The sequence below is a fragment of the Solanum tuberosum genome, unplaced genomic scaffold (genome assembly GCF_000226075.1).
Source record: "Solanum tuberosum cultivar DM 1-3 516 R44 unplaced genomic scaffold, SolTub_3.0 scf00184, whole genome shotgun sequence".
In the NCBI taxonomy this organism is placed as follows: domain Eukaryota; kingdom Viridiplantae; phylum Streptophyta; class Magnoliopsida; order Solanales; family Solanaceae; genus Solanum; species Solanum tuberosum.
The window spans coordinates 630,105-643,314 of record NW_006239109.1 but is presented as its reverse complement, the minus strand read 5'-3'; the positions used below and the strand labels follow the sequence as shown (position 1 = coordinate 643,314).

The window sequence follows — 13,210 nt, the reverse complement described above, 5'->3', positions numbered from 1 at the left end:
TTTTGATAAATAAGGATAGTTATCGATAAACTTATTTAAAATTATAAAAAATTTATTTTGAGCTATAAAATAAATAAAACTTAAAATTTGCGAATTTTTGAAAATGTTATGCCAAAATTGGGTATTGATAAATACAAGGCTAGGCTAGTTGCAAAAGGTCTTAAACAACTGGAAGGCCTAGAATTTTTTGATACTTTTTCACCGGTAACAAGAATTACATCCATAAAACTTTTAATTGCTATGACTGCAATTTTTTATTTGCAAATTCATCAAATGGATGTAAAAACTGCTTTTTTAAATGGAGACCTAAATGAGGAAATTTATATGGATCAACCCGAGTCTTTTGTTGAAGCAGGCCAAGAAAACAAAGTATGTAAACTTACTAAATCCCTATATGGCTTGAAACAGGCACCTAAGCAATGACATGAAAAAGTTTGATTCTTGCATGATTGAAAATGGTTTAAACAATGAGTGTGATAAGTGCATATATCATAAGTCTTGGAATAATTCACATGTGATTATTTGCCTATATGTTGATGATTTGTTGATCTTTGGCTTTAACATGAATGTTATTGATGATGCTAAAAATATCTTAGAAGCCATTTTGATATGAAAGATCTTGGTGAGGCAAATATTATTCTTGGAATAAAAATAACAAGAACATGTGATGGAACCTTGACCAGTCAGATTATGTTGAGAAAATCTTAAAAAAATATAACTTTCTTGATTGCAAGCATGTTGCTACTCCTTTTGATTCAAGTGTTCACTTATTTCCTGTTGAAAATGAAAATGATGTAATAAATCAAAAGGAATATGGTAGCATAATCGGAAGTTTGAGATATGTGACTGATTGCACAAGGCCTGATATTGCATATGCAGTAGGAGTACTTAGCAGGTTTACAAGCAAGCCAAGTAATGAACATTGTCATGCTGTAACAAGAGTTATGAGATATTTAATTGGAACGAAAAATTGTGGTTTGTTCTATAAAAAATATCCTGCTGTACTTGAAGGCTTTTGTGATGCAGATTGGAACACGTTATCAGGTGATTCATGTTCTATCACTGGTTATGTCTTTACTTTAGGTGGTGGTGCTGTTTGTTGGAGATTAAAAAAGCAAACTATAATTGTTAACTCTACCATGGAGGCTGAATTAATTGCTTTTAGCTTCAGCTAGTGAGGAAGCGAATTGGTTAAGAGATTTATTGTATCAAATTCCTTATTTTGAAAACCAATGCCTCCTATTTTAATTCATTGTGATAGCACCGCTGCAATTGGTAGAGTTCAAAATCGATATTACAATGGTAAATCCAGACCTATAAGGAGAAAACACAGTAATGTAAGATCATATTTGACAAATGGTACCATTAATGTTGATTATGTCAAATCTTGTGATAATCTTGTAGATCCTCTTACTAAGGCCTTAACAAGAGAAAAGGTATGGAGCACATCGAAGGGGATGGGATTGAAGCCTACAAATCCTTGAGTCATATATGAGGAAACCCAACCTGGGGACTAGAGATCCTATAACCAGGTTCAAAGGGAAAAACTAATCATATGATGACTTGTTGTGAAAAATGCACTATCTTTTTATTTCCCTTCATATGATGTGAGTGCATTGTTTCCTATAGTTTGTGAAGGTTGAGTTGATAAAACTCTTAATGAATATATGTAGCCCGTATGGGTGGAGTGTTAAACTTACAGGAGCAATCTCGACAGATTTCACATATGTGATGTGTGGAAGTAGGTCGCTTCCTATGAGAATTGGGCTTATTCTAAAAAACACTCATGAAACCGGGATAGCACATGACCATAACGTGTTGGCTTTAAAGCTCATGTCAACACCTTGATTATTATGTGTGAGCAGTGATATTTTATTTCCCTTAAGCAGTCATAGTTCAAGTCTGAGACCACTACGACTCTGGAGTAAAAATTATTGTTTCACTAAGTAAAGGTTCAATGCAAAGCACACCTTTATTATGCATGGTAATCTCCTTCAGATGATATACTCTCTTGTCTAATATTTAAATGAGTGGGGGATTGTGTTAGGACCGAAATAAGCAGATGTAACGCGGAAGCTAGCAAAGCAAACCTCGAAAGACCATGAGTAAGAAGACAAACAAGAAATATACAAAGACACAAAGATTTTAATGTGGTTCGGTCAATCGACCTACGTCCACAAAGGAGATGAGCAATCCACTATATAAACATGAGAGTACAAAATATAGAGAGAAATAACCTCAACCAATTCACTCGGAATACATGGGAGGTTCACACAAGTGATAACGTATCAAGCTTGTGACCCACAAATTCTCCCCCTAACCAAAACTCTCAAAGCCCTTAAGATTACATTGTGAATGTTGATTAAGTTAGAAGGAACAAACCTCTATTTATAGAGTCCTAAACCTTTTCCTACAAGAAAAGGACTTGTCAATCCAAAACTTTTTCCTAAAGGAAAACCTATTTATGGTAAGAAATTCAGGGCAAATAAAACTCAACAAATCTCCCCCTTGGCTTGAATTTCTGACAAAATAAATTTGTCCACCTTCTTCACATAATCTTCAACAGCTTATTTCTCCTCTCCATAATCTCCTCCATCAAATCTATGTATCAACACAGAGAACTTCTCTGAAACAATTTCTCCAACAAAAATCTTTATTACTGTAAAAAAGGTTGCGGCTAGAACTACGCCCGCTAAGATGAACACCCATCTTTTTAACCTAGTTCAATCATCGATTTTTGAACCACTAAACCTGACTCCATCATTGAATCTGGCTCTAATACCACATGTTGGGATCGCGCGTACCACCACCCTAACTCCACATTAGTATGATATTGTCCGCTTTGGGTCAAGCCCTCACAGATTTGTTTTTGGGCACATCCCAAAAGGCCTCATATTAATGGAGTTGGGTGAGCACTTATATATTGGTACATTTCTTCTTCTCCATCCGATGTGGGATAGGTTGTTACCCAACAATCCTCCCCTCAAACCAAGACCACACACTTTGTAACCTCCCCTTCAACGATGATACATTTGATCTGTGCTAACCATCTTGCACCGCCACTACTGACCAGTGGGACACACCGCTCGACCACCACTTTGTCAAGAAGACTTTCGACACAAGGCATCAACCGCAGATCTCCAATCGCTAGGTCACACCATCTGATCTGCCAAATCATCTTGCACCGCCAATATCACATAACGGGACACGCCACCTGGACCACCACTTTGCCAGGAAGACTTTCGACACAAGGCACCCCTGCAGATCTCTAGTCTTGTTGTCACATCGGGAACTTCTCACTAAACGCAGTCCACTACTCCGACACACCCAAACCTGGGCTCTGATACCACTTGTTAGGACCGAAATAAGCAGGTGTAACGCGGAAGCTAGCAAAGCAAACCTCGAAAGACCATGAGTAAGAAGACAAACAAGAAATATACAAAGACACAAAGATTTAATGTGGTTCGGTCAATCGACCTACGTCCACAAAGGAGATGAGCAATCCACTATATAAACATGAGAGTACAAAATATAGAGAGAAATAACCTCAACCAATTCACTCGAAATACATGGGAGGTTCACACAAGTGATAACGTATCAAGCTTGTGACCCACAAATTCTCCCCCTAACCAAAACTCTCAAAGCCCTTAAGATTACATTGTGAATGTTGATTAAGTTAGAAGGAACAAACCTCTATTTATAGAGTCCTAAACCTTTTCCTACAAGAAAAGGACTTGCCAATCCAAAACTTTTTCCTAAAGGAAAACCTATTTATGGTAAGAAATTCAGGGCAAATAAAACTCAACAAATTACCCAACAAGATTGTTGATGTGACCATTTTAATATTATACAAATTGTTACATATTCACATTGCCACTGCCACACTAAGTCTTTGCTGAAATGTATGCCATTTGTGCCTAAGGCATATTGCATATTGCCTTCATGGTCAATTAATGACCAGAGGCATAAGGCATATTGCTTTCTGAACGTTGGCAATGGAACGTTGGCATCTGCACGTTAGTGCATTTGTTGCCCTCAACTTTATTTCATTTTTTACTCCTCCATTATTCTTGTAACCTATGTAACTCCTAAGACCATTATCTTCACTATTTACTACACCATTATCTTCCTATTCATTGCTAGGAAGACTTCTTCTAGTACAAATAGTGGTGGTCTTCATTTGATTTGTAACACACAATACAACAAAAAAATATAGAGTGCATAAAATTTATCAAAAAGAGAGTTCTTATTAGTTGAAGGGAGGTGTTTCTTACCAGCTTGCATGACCCATTAATTCAGCAAAATTACTAATTACTCCTGCGGGACCCGAGGATACCTAAAATATTAAACTAAAGTAGTGTGGTTATATTTTATCCACGTAGAGAAAAATATGTGCAACAAATAAAACAATCTAGTACTCTCTTCATTTTATATTATTTGATTATTTTATTTAAATTTTGTATTAACTTTAAAAAAGTAAAAAATAAATTAAATTTTATGTAATATTTTAATTTATGATATAGTTTTTGTCTTTTTAAAAGTTAAATTTGATCAATCTTTAAAGTTAGATTTGAATTAAATTAATTAATGAATGTTTCCAAATTAACATATAGATATTCAAAATTATACGATAAGTTACAATTTCTTCTTATTTTTAGATGATAAAATATACATTTTGAGATATTTACACAATTTGAATTCAAAACAAAAAAAGTGAAGAAAGAAAACTTACGGACCAAAAGAAAAGGTATATACTCCCTCCGTTTCTTTTTATATGTCATCTTTTTAGATTGCATTTGCATTAAGAAATTAAGTAACTTTACCCTTTTATTGTTATTTAATGTTTTCTTAAGTCAACTTTTCAATAAATGATGAATATGCTAGATTTCAAAAATTAAAATGCATTTGAATGACTATTTAAATTTTTGAGTTTATTTTAGAGCCAAATTTTTTCACCAATTGAGTATCTTCCCGGTTGGCAGGGCCGCCTCCCGTTCCCTCTAGAGACCGGGTGAGCTTGTTTGTATTTATTTATTTGAGAACGAGAGGATATTTATCCTAAAATTGTAGTTTCTTGGTAATATTAAAGGTGAAGTTTGAAAATAAATTTTATAGGTTTTAAATTTTAAAATGACTATGTCAAATATAGTTATTATGGTAAGATGATTTGTAGAGATGACAGTGATAAGGGTGATTGTGATAGTGGAAGAGGTTAGTATTGTAGTGACTAATATGATAATGGCAAATGATTGTGACTGTGTTGATTGTAATGATGAAGTTTGTTAATGTTAGTGATTACTCAAAAATGTCTGATGCTAGTTGTGATTGTGGGGGGTGATTAAAAGGTGTCTAATAATGGTGGTGAAGGTAATGGTTGTGGTCACTGGCGTGGTCAAGATTTTCAATAAGAGGATTTAAAATCTCTAAAAATAGATAGACGAAGTAGCTAAAATATTTTAATTATTTTATATGACACTAGTGTAATAATACTTTATAATTAAAAATAGGTATGTTGGAATTGGTAAAGATGAGGAGGTGCAACTTTTCTACTATTTTTTGGAGTCAGAATCAGAGCCTACTGCTGATCCTCTTTTGGTTTGGCTATCTGGTGGACCAGGTTGCTCTTCTGTCATTGCCATTGTTGATGAGATAGGTACTTTATTTTATTTTAAAATTTGGTCATTTGATTTTGATATTGCACAAACTTTAGAAACTACAATTTTTTTTAAAATTCTACAGTTTAAAATTTTAAAATGTATATTCCTCCATTCTCTTTTATTTGTCACATTTAGATGTAATATATATATATATATATACGAGTTTAAGAGTTAATTACTAAGAAACGCTTTAGTTTACAATATTATTAATCTAACTATACATGTATCTCAGGATACGTGATGTCTTAATTAGATGCAATTTTAATTTTAGATATATTGTGTCCAAGTGAATTCACATGTTTCTGAGATATATAACAAATTTTGCTCGCTCTCCTCCCTTCCATCTCTCTCGTCATTCTTCTATGTATCTGAGATACATGATTATCTCGTGCGCCTCTATCCTCATAACGCCCGTCTCTCTCTCCCTATTTTAGAATATCTGATAGCAAAAATGCATGTATCTAGGTGTATCATCCTCAATAAATGTTAGGAAACTCATAATTAGTGGTAAGATATGTAATAAGATAGTTTTCACTATTCAGATTTGGCATAACTATTTGACCTCGATCACTATATCTATCAATTGATGTTTAATATTGTTGAGTCTTGGAAAATGATTTGGGAAATAACTAAATAAAGCTAAGGGTAAAACATGAAAAATTAATAACTGACATGTTAAAAATGACAATTAACAATAATTTTGAAATAATGGACAAGTAGAGGGAGAATTAATTGTGTTTAAATTACAAAAGTAATTTTTGTTAGAAAACATTTGTCGATATGTTTTATTTACAAATATTTTCCAAACATAACATAATTCTTTTTCCTTTTCAAACAAACACTTTTTTAAAAATAAAATTAAAATAATAATAATCCAAGCTAAAAATAAGAAATTTTCTTGTTCAGGACCAGTCCGTTTTGTGGAACAAGTCTACAATGGGAGTATGCCTTCGTTTGTACTAAACCCACATGCATGGACAAAGGTTAGCTACATGTATTATTATTTATACATATTACATTATCCAATAATATTGTTTTGGCAAAAAAAATATTATAGTAATAATATACGAGTATATAATTAAGGAAACGTTACGCATATATATCGTTCAATTATCGATTTTCAGATAGCAAATGTAATATTTTTGGATCAACCAGTAAACACTGGATTCTCATATGCAACAAATTCAGCTGCATATAAGTATACTGATGTGCAAGCATGTGAATATGTAGATGAATTCTTAAGAAAGGTACGTACGTAAATTTTGAAATTTGTTATTATAAAACAAATTGGAATAATGTTAACTTAATCATCTAGTTTTTTTTTTTTATTTCAGTGGCTCAGTGATCATCCACAATTCATCTCAAATCCATTTTATGTTTCTGGAAATTCATATGCTGGCATGGATATTCCAATTATAACTCAGTTGATATCAAATGGTAAGATTTATCTATACGATCGATAAAACTATTGAGTAGATATTCCAAATACAGGTACTCAACACATATTGGGTTATGTGCATTTTTAGTAAAACAAATTCTTAGTGTAATTGCAGAATTTATGCAAAGTAATATACACACAAAATAGATCAATATCATGATGGAGACACATAGAGCTTGTTTGACATTACTTTCAAAAATTACTTATTTTTAGAAGTACTTTAGTTAAAATGAATTTTTAGAAAAGTAATTTTGAAAAAAGTAATATGCATTGGCTAATTCATTTGAAATGTGCTTTTGATAAGGAGATAATGTTTGACTAATCTTTTTTAAAATGTTTTTAAGAGTCAAAGTACGTAAAAGGACAAATATCAATGCACTTTTAATATCAATGCACTTTTAAAAAAGTAATATGATCAGTTGAATATTCTTAATTTGTCAAAATATTATATTTCGTAAATAGAAAATTGTGTTGTATATATCAATCAAAAATTACTTTTATACATATATTAAATGTCATCACCCTTAAAGAAATTAATCTTTGATTTTGCAATGCAGGAAATATAGCAGGCAAAGAGCCATTAGTTAATCTTCAGGTCCATATTTCTCTAATTTGTTATCTAATAACTAATTACCATCATCAAATAATCTTTCTATTTAATATATATATGTGTGTGTATATATATATATATATATATATATATTTATTTATTTATTTCATGCATGGTTAATTTCAGGGATATTTAATTGGCAATGGTGTAACAATTTATCCTCAAGATGAAAATTACCATATAGTTTTTTGCCATGGCATGGGACTTATATCTGATGAACTTTATAAGGTTTAAGTCACAATTAATTTATTTTAATTACTTTCCACATTATTCAAAAATGTATATAATTAGCTTTAGAATTTGACATATCAAGTTAATTTGAATATTAATTTGTCTTAACAGTCATTAGAGAAGAATTGTAGAGGAGAATACACAAGCATACATCCCAACAATACAGGATGTGCAAATGACTTTCGAAATTTCAAACAGGTTATAAATATTGTTTTACAGTACTATCGATCGATGTACTTTAACATGTGATAATATATTATTAATTATTTTTATGTGATTAAATTAAAATATAATTATGCAGATGATAAGAAACATTAATGTGGAACACGTATTAAAGCCCTTTTGCACAAATGATGATGATCCTAAAGACATATATCAAATGACTGGTGAAAGAAGATTACTTGATGATAAACTCATCTCCTTGCAACGTGAAGATAAGTGTGATGTAAGTTTTTTTTGTTTTTTTATTTCTCATATTTTCGGCATCAAGAAACTTTAATATTTATAGCATGTCAGAATGGAAGTTGAGGTGGTTAGCTAGACTCTATACCCATATACTCTCAGCATAGGAGTCTATTCTATTGTTGTAGTTAATGGAGAAAAAAATGATAATATCTTAGATGATCACTAAAAAAAAATCTTAGATGATCACTTAACTTCGGAGAGTTCTTTTAGAAAGTTGGTCATCTTTGTTTTATACTATAATTAGTTGATTGACTTTTGGTTAAAAAAAAATTGAATGACATTAAAAAAAAAAACTACCCTCATCCATCTGAGAAATTATATCCTAAAAATTTTGAAAAAAAAAGAATAAGACAAATAGAAGTGAAGAAAATGATCGATAATGGCCTAGGCTATATATACAAATTATTATATTTGTTGTCTGTGTTTTTAACTTAAATGAATAAATAAGATACTATTAACCGTAAAAACTTATTCTCAATTACTTCAGTCTGATTGGCGTAAGCATATGAGGTATTGGGCTAATGACCCTGAAGTCCAAGAAGCTCTTCATGTTCGGAAGGTATGTGGATTATATATATATATTATTTATAATATTGACTTGATACACCTCGTAAGAATCAATAAATAAAAAATAAACTTTCATAAAGTACACTAGTACATGTGCTAATTACTCATCAATGCATTCAATAATTATGAATCTTGTTCGAGTTGTCTCTAGATACATTGTATCTAATGAATGTATCTTATCTCACTCCTCTATCGTCCGCCTCTCTCATCCCTCTAGTTTTTTGTATTTATGTTTCATAATGTATTTATATTTCACACTTTCATGTATTCATATATTCAGTATTTAATATGCACTGATATATTCAATGTATCTGGGTATATCAAATTTATCTAGTATATTTAGTATAAAAATGCATTGATGTTTTCACTGTATCTGTGATGATACTAGTATATTTGTGCAAAAATACACCTATCTGGTATCAATTTTGTGATGTATCCAGGATATCTATGCATAAATAACATACTTAGAAAAAAATGCAAACGAAGATATAGTCATCCAGTTATAAGTATCCGGTGTAATTACGCCGTAATTACACACTTAAAAATATTAAGACGATAATATAGTTATTCAAATACATGTATTTGGTGGAATTACGTCCTAATTACATACTTACAATAAAAAATAAAGACAAATATAAGAGTGTTTGTCTAATTAGATTTTTTTTAAAAATAAAATGATAATTTTACTTGTGATTTTACTCTTTGCAGGGAATTATAGAAAGCTGGATAAAATGTAGAAGAGATATAAGTGAAGGCCCTCATCACAACTACACTTTGACGGTACATAATGTTGTACCATATCATGCAAATCTAAGCACTAAAGGCTATCGATCACTTATATACAAGTAATTAATATTCATTGTTACGTTTGTGTCTGTTTTAACTTTATATATTTGACTTGAGATTATAGTTATTGTCAACTAATAATTATAATTCTAACTCACATGATATCCGAATTTGGAAGTGTATAAAAAATCAAACCCATCAATAAATTAAACTGAAAAGAATGTTATTAAATATTTTCAATGATAATGCCAAAAGGCCAAAGGACTTATTCGTACCAAACACAAACTATTATATTATTAATGATCTTTTAAATCCAGGTTCCCAATTACTCTTCAGTTTTTAATATTTAAAGATAATTGGCATATTAGTTTATAGTGAAACAACTTATTTCATGAATATATATAATGAAAGTTTTTTTTTATGTTTAATTTAACAGTGGAGATCATGATTATATGGTACCTTTTCAAGACACACAAACGATGGATAAAGTCTCTAAACTACTCTATTGATGATGATTGGCGTCAATGGAACGTAAACAATCAAGTTGCTGGGTAATTAATCTCCAAATTTTACATCCTTAATTACAATTATGATTTTTTAATTAAAACTAATTAGTATGTTAGTTGATAATACTTAAATCATTTTTCTAATATCGTATCATTGTAGTTATATGAGATCTTACTCCAACAAAATGACTTACGCAACAGTGAAGGTATGAAATTAATTTTAGAAATAAGTTAATTACATGAAAATTGAGAAGTAATTATTGTGTCAATTTAGCCAGATTGAGTTATATTTAAAGAGCTTTATTTTTATTTTATATTTGTATTTAACTTTGCATTTATTTTTATTTTTGTTTAATAGGGATCAGGACACACAGCTTGTACAGACAAACCTGAAGAATGTTTTGTTATGTTCAAAAGATGGATAAATTATGATCCTTTATAAATAGTCCTCAACTTCATCTATATATCTTCTCTCTATTTTATTTTATTTTACTGAAAATAATATTTTCTTAACTTTACCAACTTTAGATGTTTGTGAACAAAATCTTCCCCTGTTCTGGTTTTACATGTCTTTTGGAAGAGGGGCTGAAGATGGGATTAAAATCTTGTAATGCACCTAATGGATTAAACTCTTCTATGCTAATAATAAAATTTAGACATAATATTTATGGTCCTTTTTCCTAGACTCCTTTGAGTGTTCAGAAAGTGCATTTAGAGGTAAAAATGTTATCTTAAAAAAAAAACTCCAAATTTGAGATGAAGGTGTATAACTCCTAAACATGGCATGAAAACATTCGAATAATGCAAGTTACATCACTAGATAGACAGTTTTGAGTCTATAGATTCATACATATTAAGCAAAATTTCTCAACACAATTCACTGAATTCTGTCAACCTCGTAACTTCAACATTAGATTCATTCTGCTAATTATCTAGTCTTTTCAACTAGAAGCCCATGCAAGTCTTGAATGAAGTTATCAATGTAGTTACTCATGAAGCCAGGACTCGAAAGAAGTTCCTTCCATTTCTTATGATTCTCTTTCACAAGACGACCAATTTGGCTACCTCTCTTTCAATTTTGTGCACATATTTGTATTTGGAGATATGGGATTTAATTGTTCACAAATGTGTCATAAAACTTTAAAGGAGGTCCATTGGTTCCTTCCTTATCATCAAATATAGCTTTCCAACAGATAACAACTTATTTCATGAATATATATATAATGGAAGTTTTTTCTTTTTATGTTTAATTTAACAGTGGAGATCATGATTATATGGTACCTTTTCAAGACACACAAACATGGATAAAGTCTCTAAACTACTCTATTGATGATGATTGGCGTCAATGGAACGTAAACAATCAAGTTGCTGGGTAATTAATCTCCAAATTTTACATCCTTAATTACAATTATGATTTTTTAATTAAAACTAATTAGTATGTTAGTTGATAATACTTAAATCATTTTTCTAATATCGTATCATTGTAGTTATACGAGATCTTACTCCAACAAAATGACTTACGCAACAGTGAAGGTATGAAATTAATTTTAGAAATAAGTTAATTACATGAAAATTGAGAAGTAATTATTGTGTCAATTTAGCCAGATTGAGTTATATTTAAAGAGCTTTATTTTTATTTTATATTTGTATTTAACTTTGCATTTATTTTTATTTTTGTTTAATAGGGATCAGGACACACAGCTTGTACAGACAAACCTGAAGAATGTTTTGTTATGTTCAAAAGATGGATAAATTATGATCCTTTATAAATAGTCCTCAACTTCATCTATATATCTTCTCTCTATTTTATTTTATTTTACTGAAAATAATATTTTCTTAACTTTACCAACTTTAGATGTTTGTGAACAAAATCTTCCCCTGTTCTGGTTTTACATGTCTTTTGGAAGAGGGGCTGAAGATGGGATTAAAATCTTGTAATGCACCTAATGGATTAAACTCTTCTATGCTAATAATAAAATTTAGACATAATATTTATGGTCCTTTTTCCTAGACTCCTTTGAGTGTTCAGAAAGTGCATTTAGAGGTAAAAATGTTATCTTAAAAAAAAAACTCCAAATTTGAGATGAAGGTGTATAACTCCTAAACATGGCATGAAAACATTCGAATAATGCAAGTTACATCACTAGATAGACAGTTTTGAGTCTATAGATTCATACATATTAAGCAAAATTTCTCAACACAATTCACTGAATTCTGTCAACCTCGTAACTTCAACATTAGATTCATTCTGCTAATTATCTAGTCTTTTCAACTAGAAGCCCATGCAAGTCTTGAATGAAGTTATCAATGTAGTTACTCATGAAGCCAGGACTCGAAAGAAGTTCCTTCCATTTCTTATGATTCTCTTTCACAAGACGACCAATTTGGCTACCTCTCTTTCAATTTTGTGCACATATTTGTATTTGGAGATATGGGATTTAATTGTTCACAAATGTGTCATAAAACTTTAAAGGAGGTCCATTGGTTCCTTCCTTATCATCAAATATAGCTTTCCAACAGATAACAACTTATTTCATGAATATATATATAATGGAAGTTTTTTCTTTTTATGTTTAATTTAACAGTGGAGATCATGATTATATGGTACCTTTTCAAGACACACAAACATGGATAAAGTCTCTAAACTACTCTATTGATGATGATTGGCGTCAATGGAACGTAAACAATCAAGTTGCTGGGTAATTAATCTCCAAATTTTACATCCTTAATTACAATTATGATTTTTTAATTAAAACTAATTAGTATGTTAGTTGATAATACTTAAATCATTTTTCTAATATCGTATCATTGTAGTTATACGAGATCTTACTCCAACAAAATGACTTATGCAACAGTGAAGGTATGAAATTAATTTTAGAAACAAGTTACATGAAAATTGAGAAGCAATTCATGTATATCAATTTAGCCAGATTGAGTTATATTTAAAGAG

The 13,210-nt window shown here is 30.6% G+C and overlaps 2 protein-coding genes across 2 annotated transcripts in view; one reads left to right on the top strand and one right to left on the bottom strand.

The window, feature by feature from the left end:
- The window catches only part of LOC102594356 (serine carboxypeptidase-like 13), a 13,633-nt gene extending 1,561 nt beyond the window's left edge, over window positions 1–12,072 (top strand). Inside the window, exons 2-18 of the mRNA XM_015312055.1 lie at window positions 735–912; window positions 1,027–1,174; window positions 1,262–1,436; window positions 4,941–5,011; window positions 5,508–5,653; window positions 6,564–6,640; window positions 6,782–6,904; window positions 6,992–7,094; window positions 7,653–7,690; window positions 7,832–7,933; window positions 8,048–8,134; window positions 8,238–8,381; window positions 8,889–8,960; window positions 9,677–9,813; window positions 11,519–11,632; window positions 11,748–11,793; window positions 11,946–12,072. Coding sequence (XP_015167541.1) covers window positions 735–912; window positions 1,027–1,174; window positions 1,262–1,436; window positions 4,941–5,011; window positions 5,508–5,653; window positions 6,564–6,640; window positions 6,782–6,904; window positions 6,992–7,094; window positions 7,653–7,690; window positions 7,832–7,933; window positions 8,048–8,134; window positions 8,238–8,381; window positions 8,889–8,960; window positions 9,677–9,813; window positions 11,519–11,632; window positions 11,748–11,793; window positions 11,946–12,029 — 1,845 coding nt within the window. The 3' untranslated portion in view covers window positions 12,030–12,072. The remainder of the gene's footprint in view (window positions 1–734; window positions 913–1,026; window positions 1,175–1,261; window positions 1,437–4,940; window positions 5,012–5,507; window positions 5,654–6,563; window positions 6,641–6,781; window positions 6,905–6,991; window positions 7,095–7,652; window positions 7,691–7,831; window positions 7,934–8,047; window positions 8,135–8,237; window positions 8,382–8,888; window positions 8,961–9,676; window positions 9,814–11,518; window positions 11,633–11,747; window positions 11,794–11,945) is intronic.
- Window positions 12,073–12,515: 443 nt separating this feature from the next.
- The window catches only part of LOC102594027 (anthocyanidin 3-O-glucoside 2'''-O-xylosyltransferase-like), a 2,083-nt gene continuing 1,388 nt past the window's right edge, over window positions 12,516–13,210 (bottom strand). The window contains exon 2 of the mRNA XM_015312054.1: window positions 12,516–12,656. Coding sequence (XP_015167540.1) covers window positions 12,516–12,656 — 141 coding nt within the window. The remainder of the gene's footprint in view (window positions 12,657–13,210) is intronic.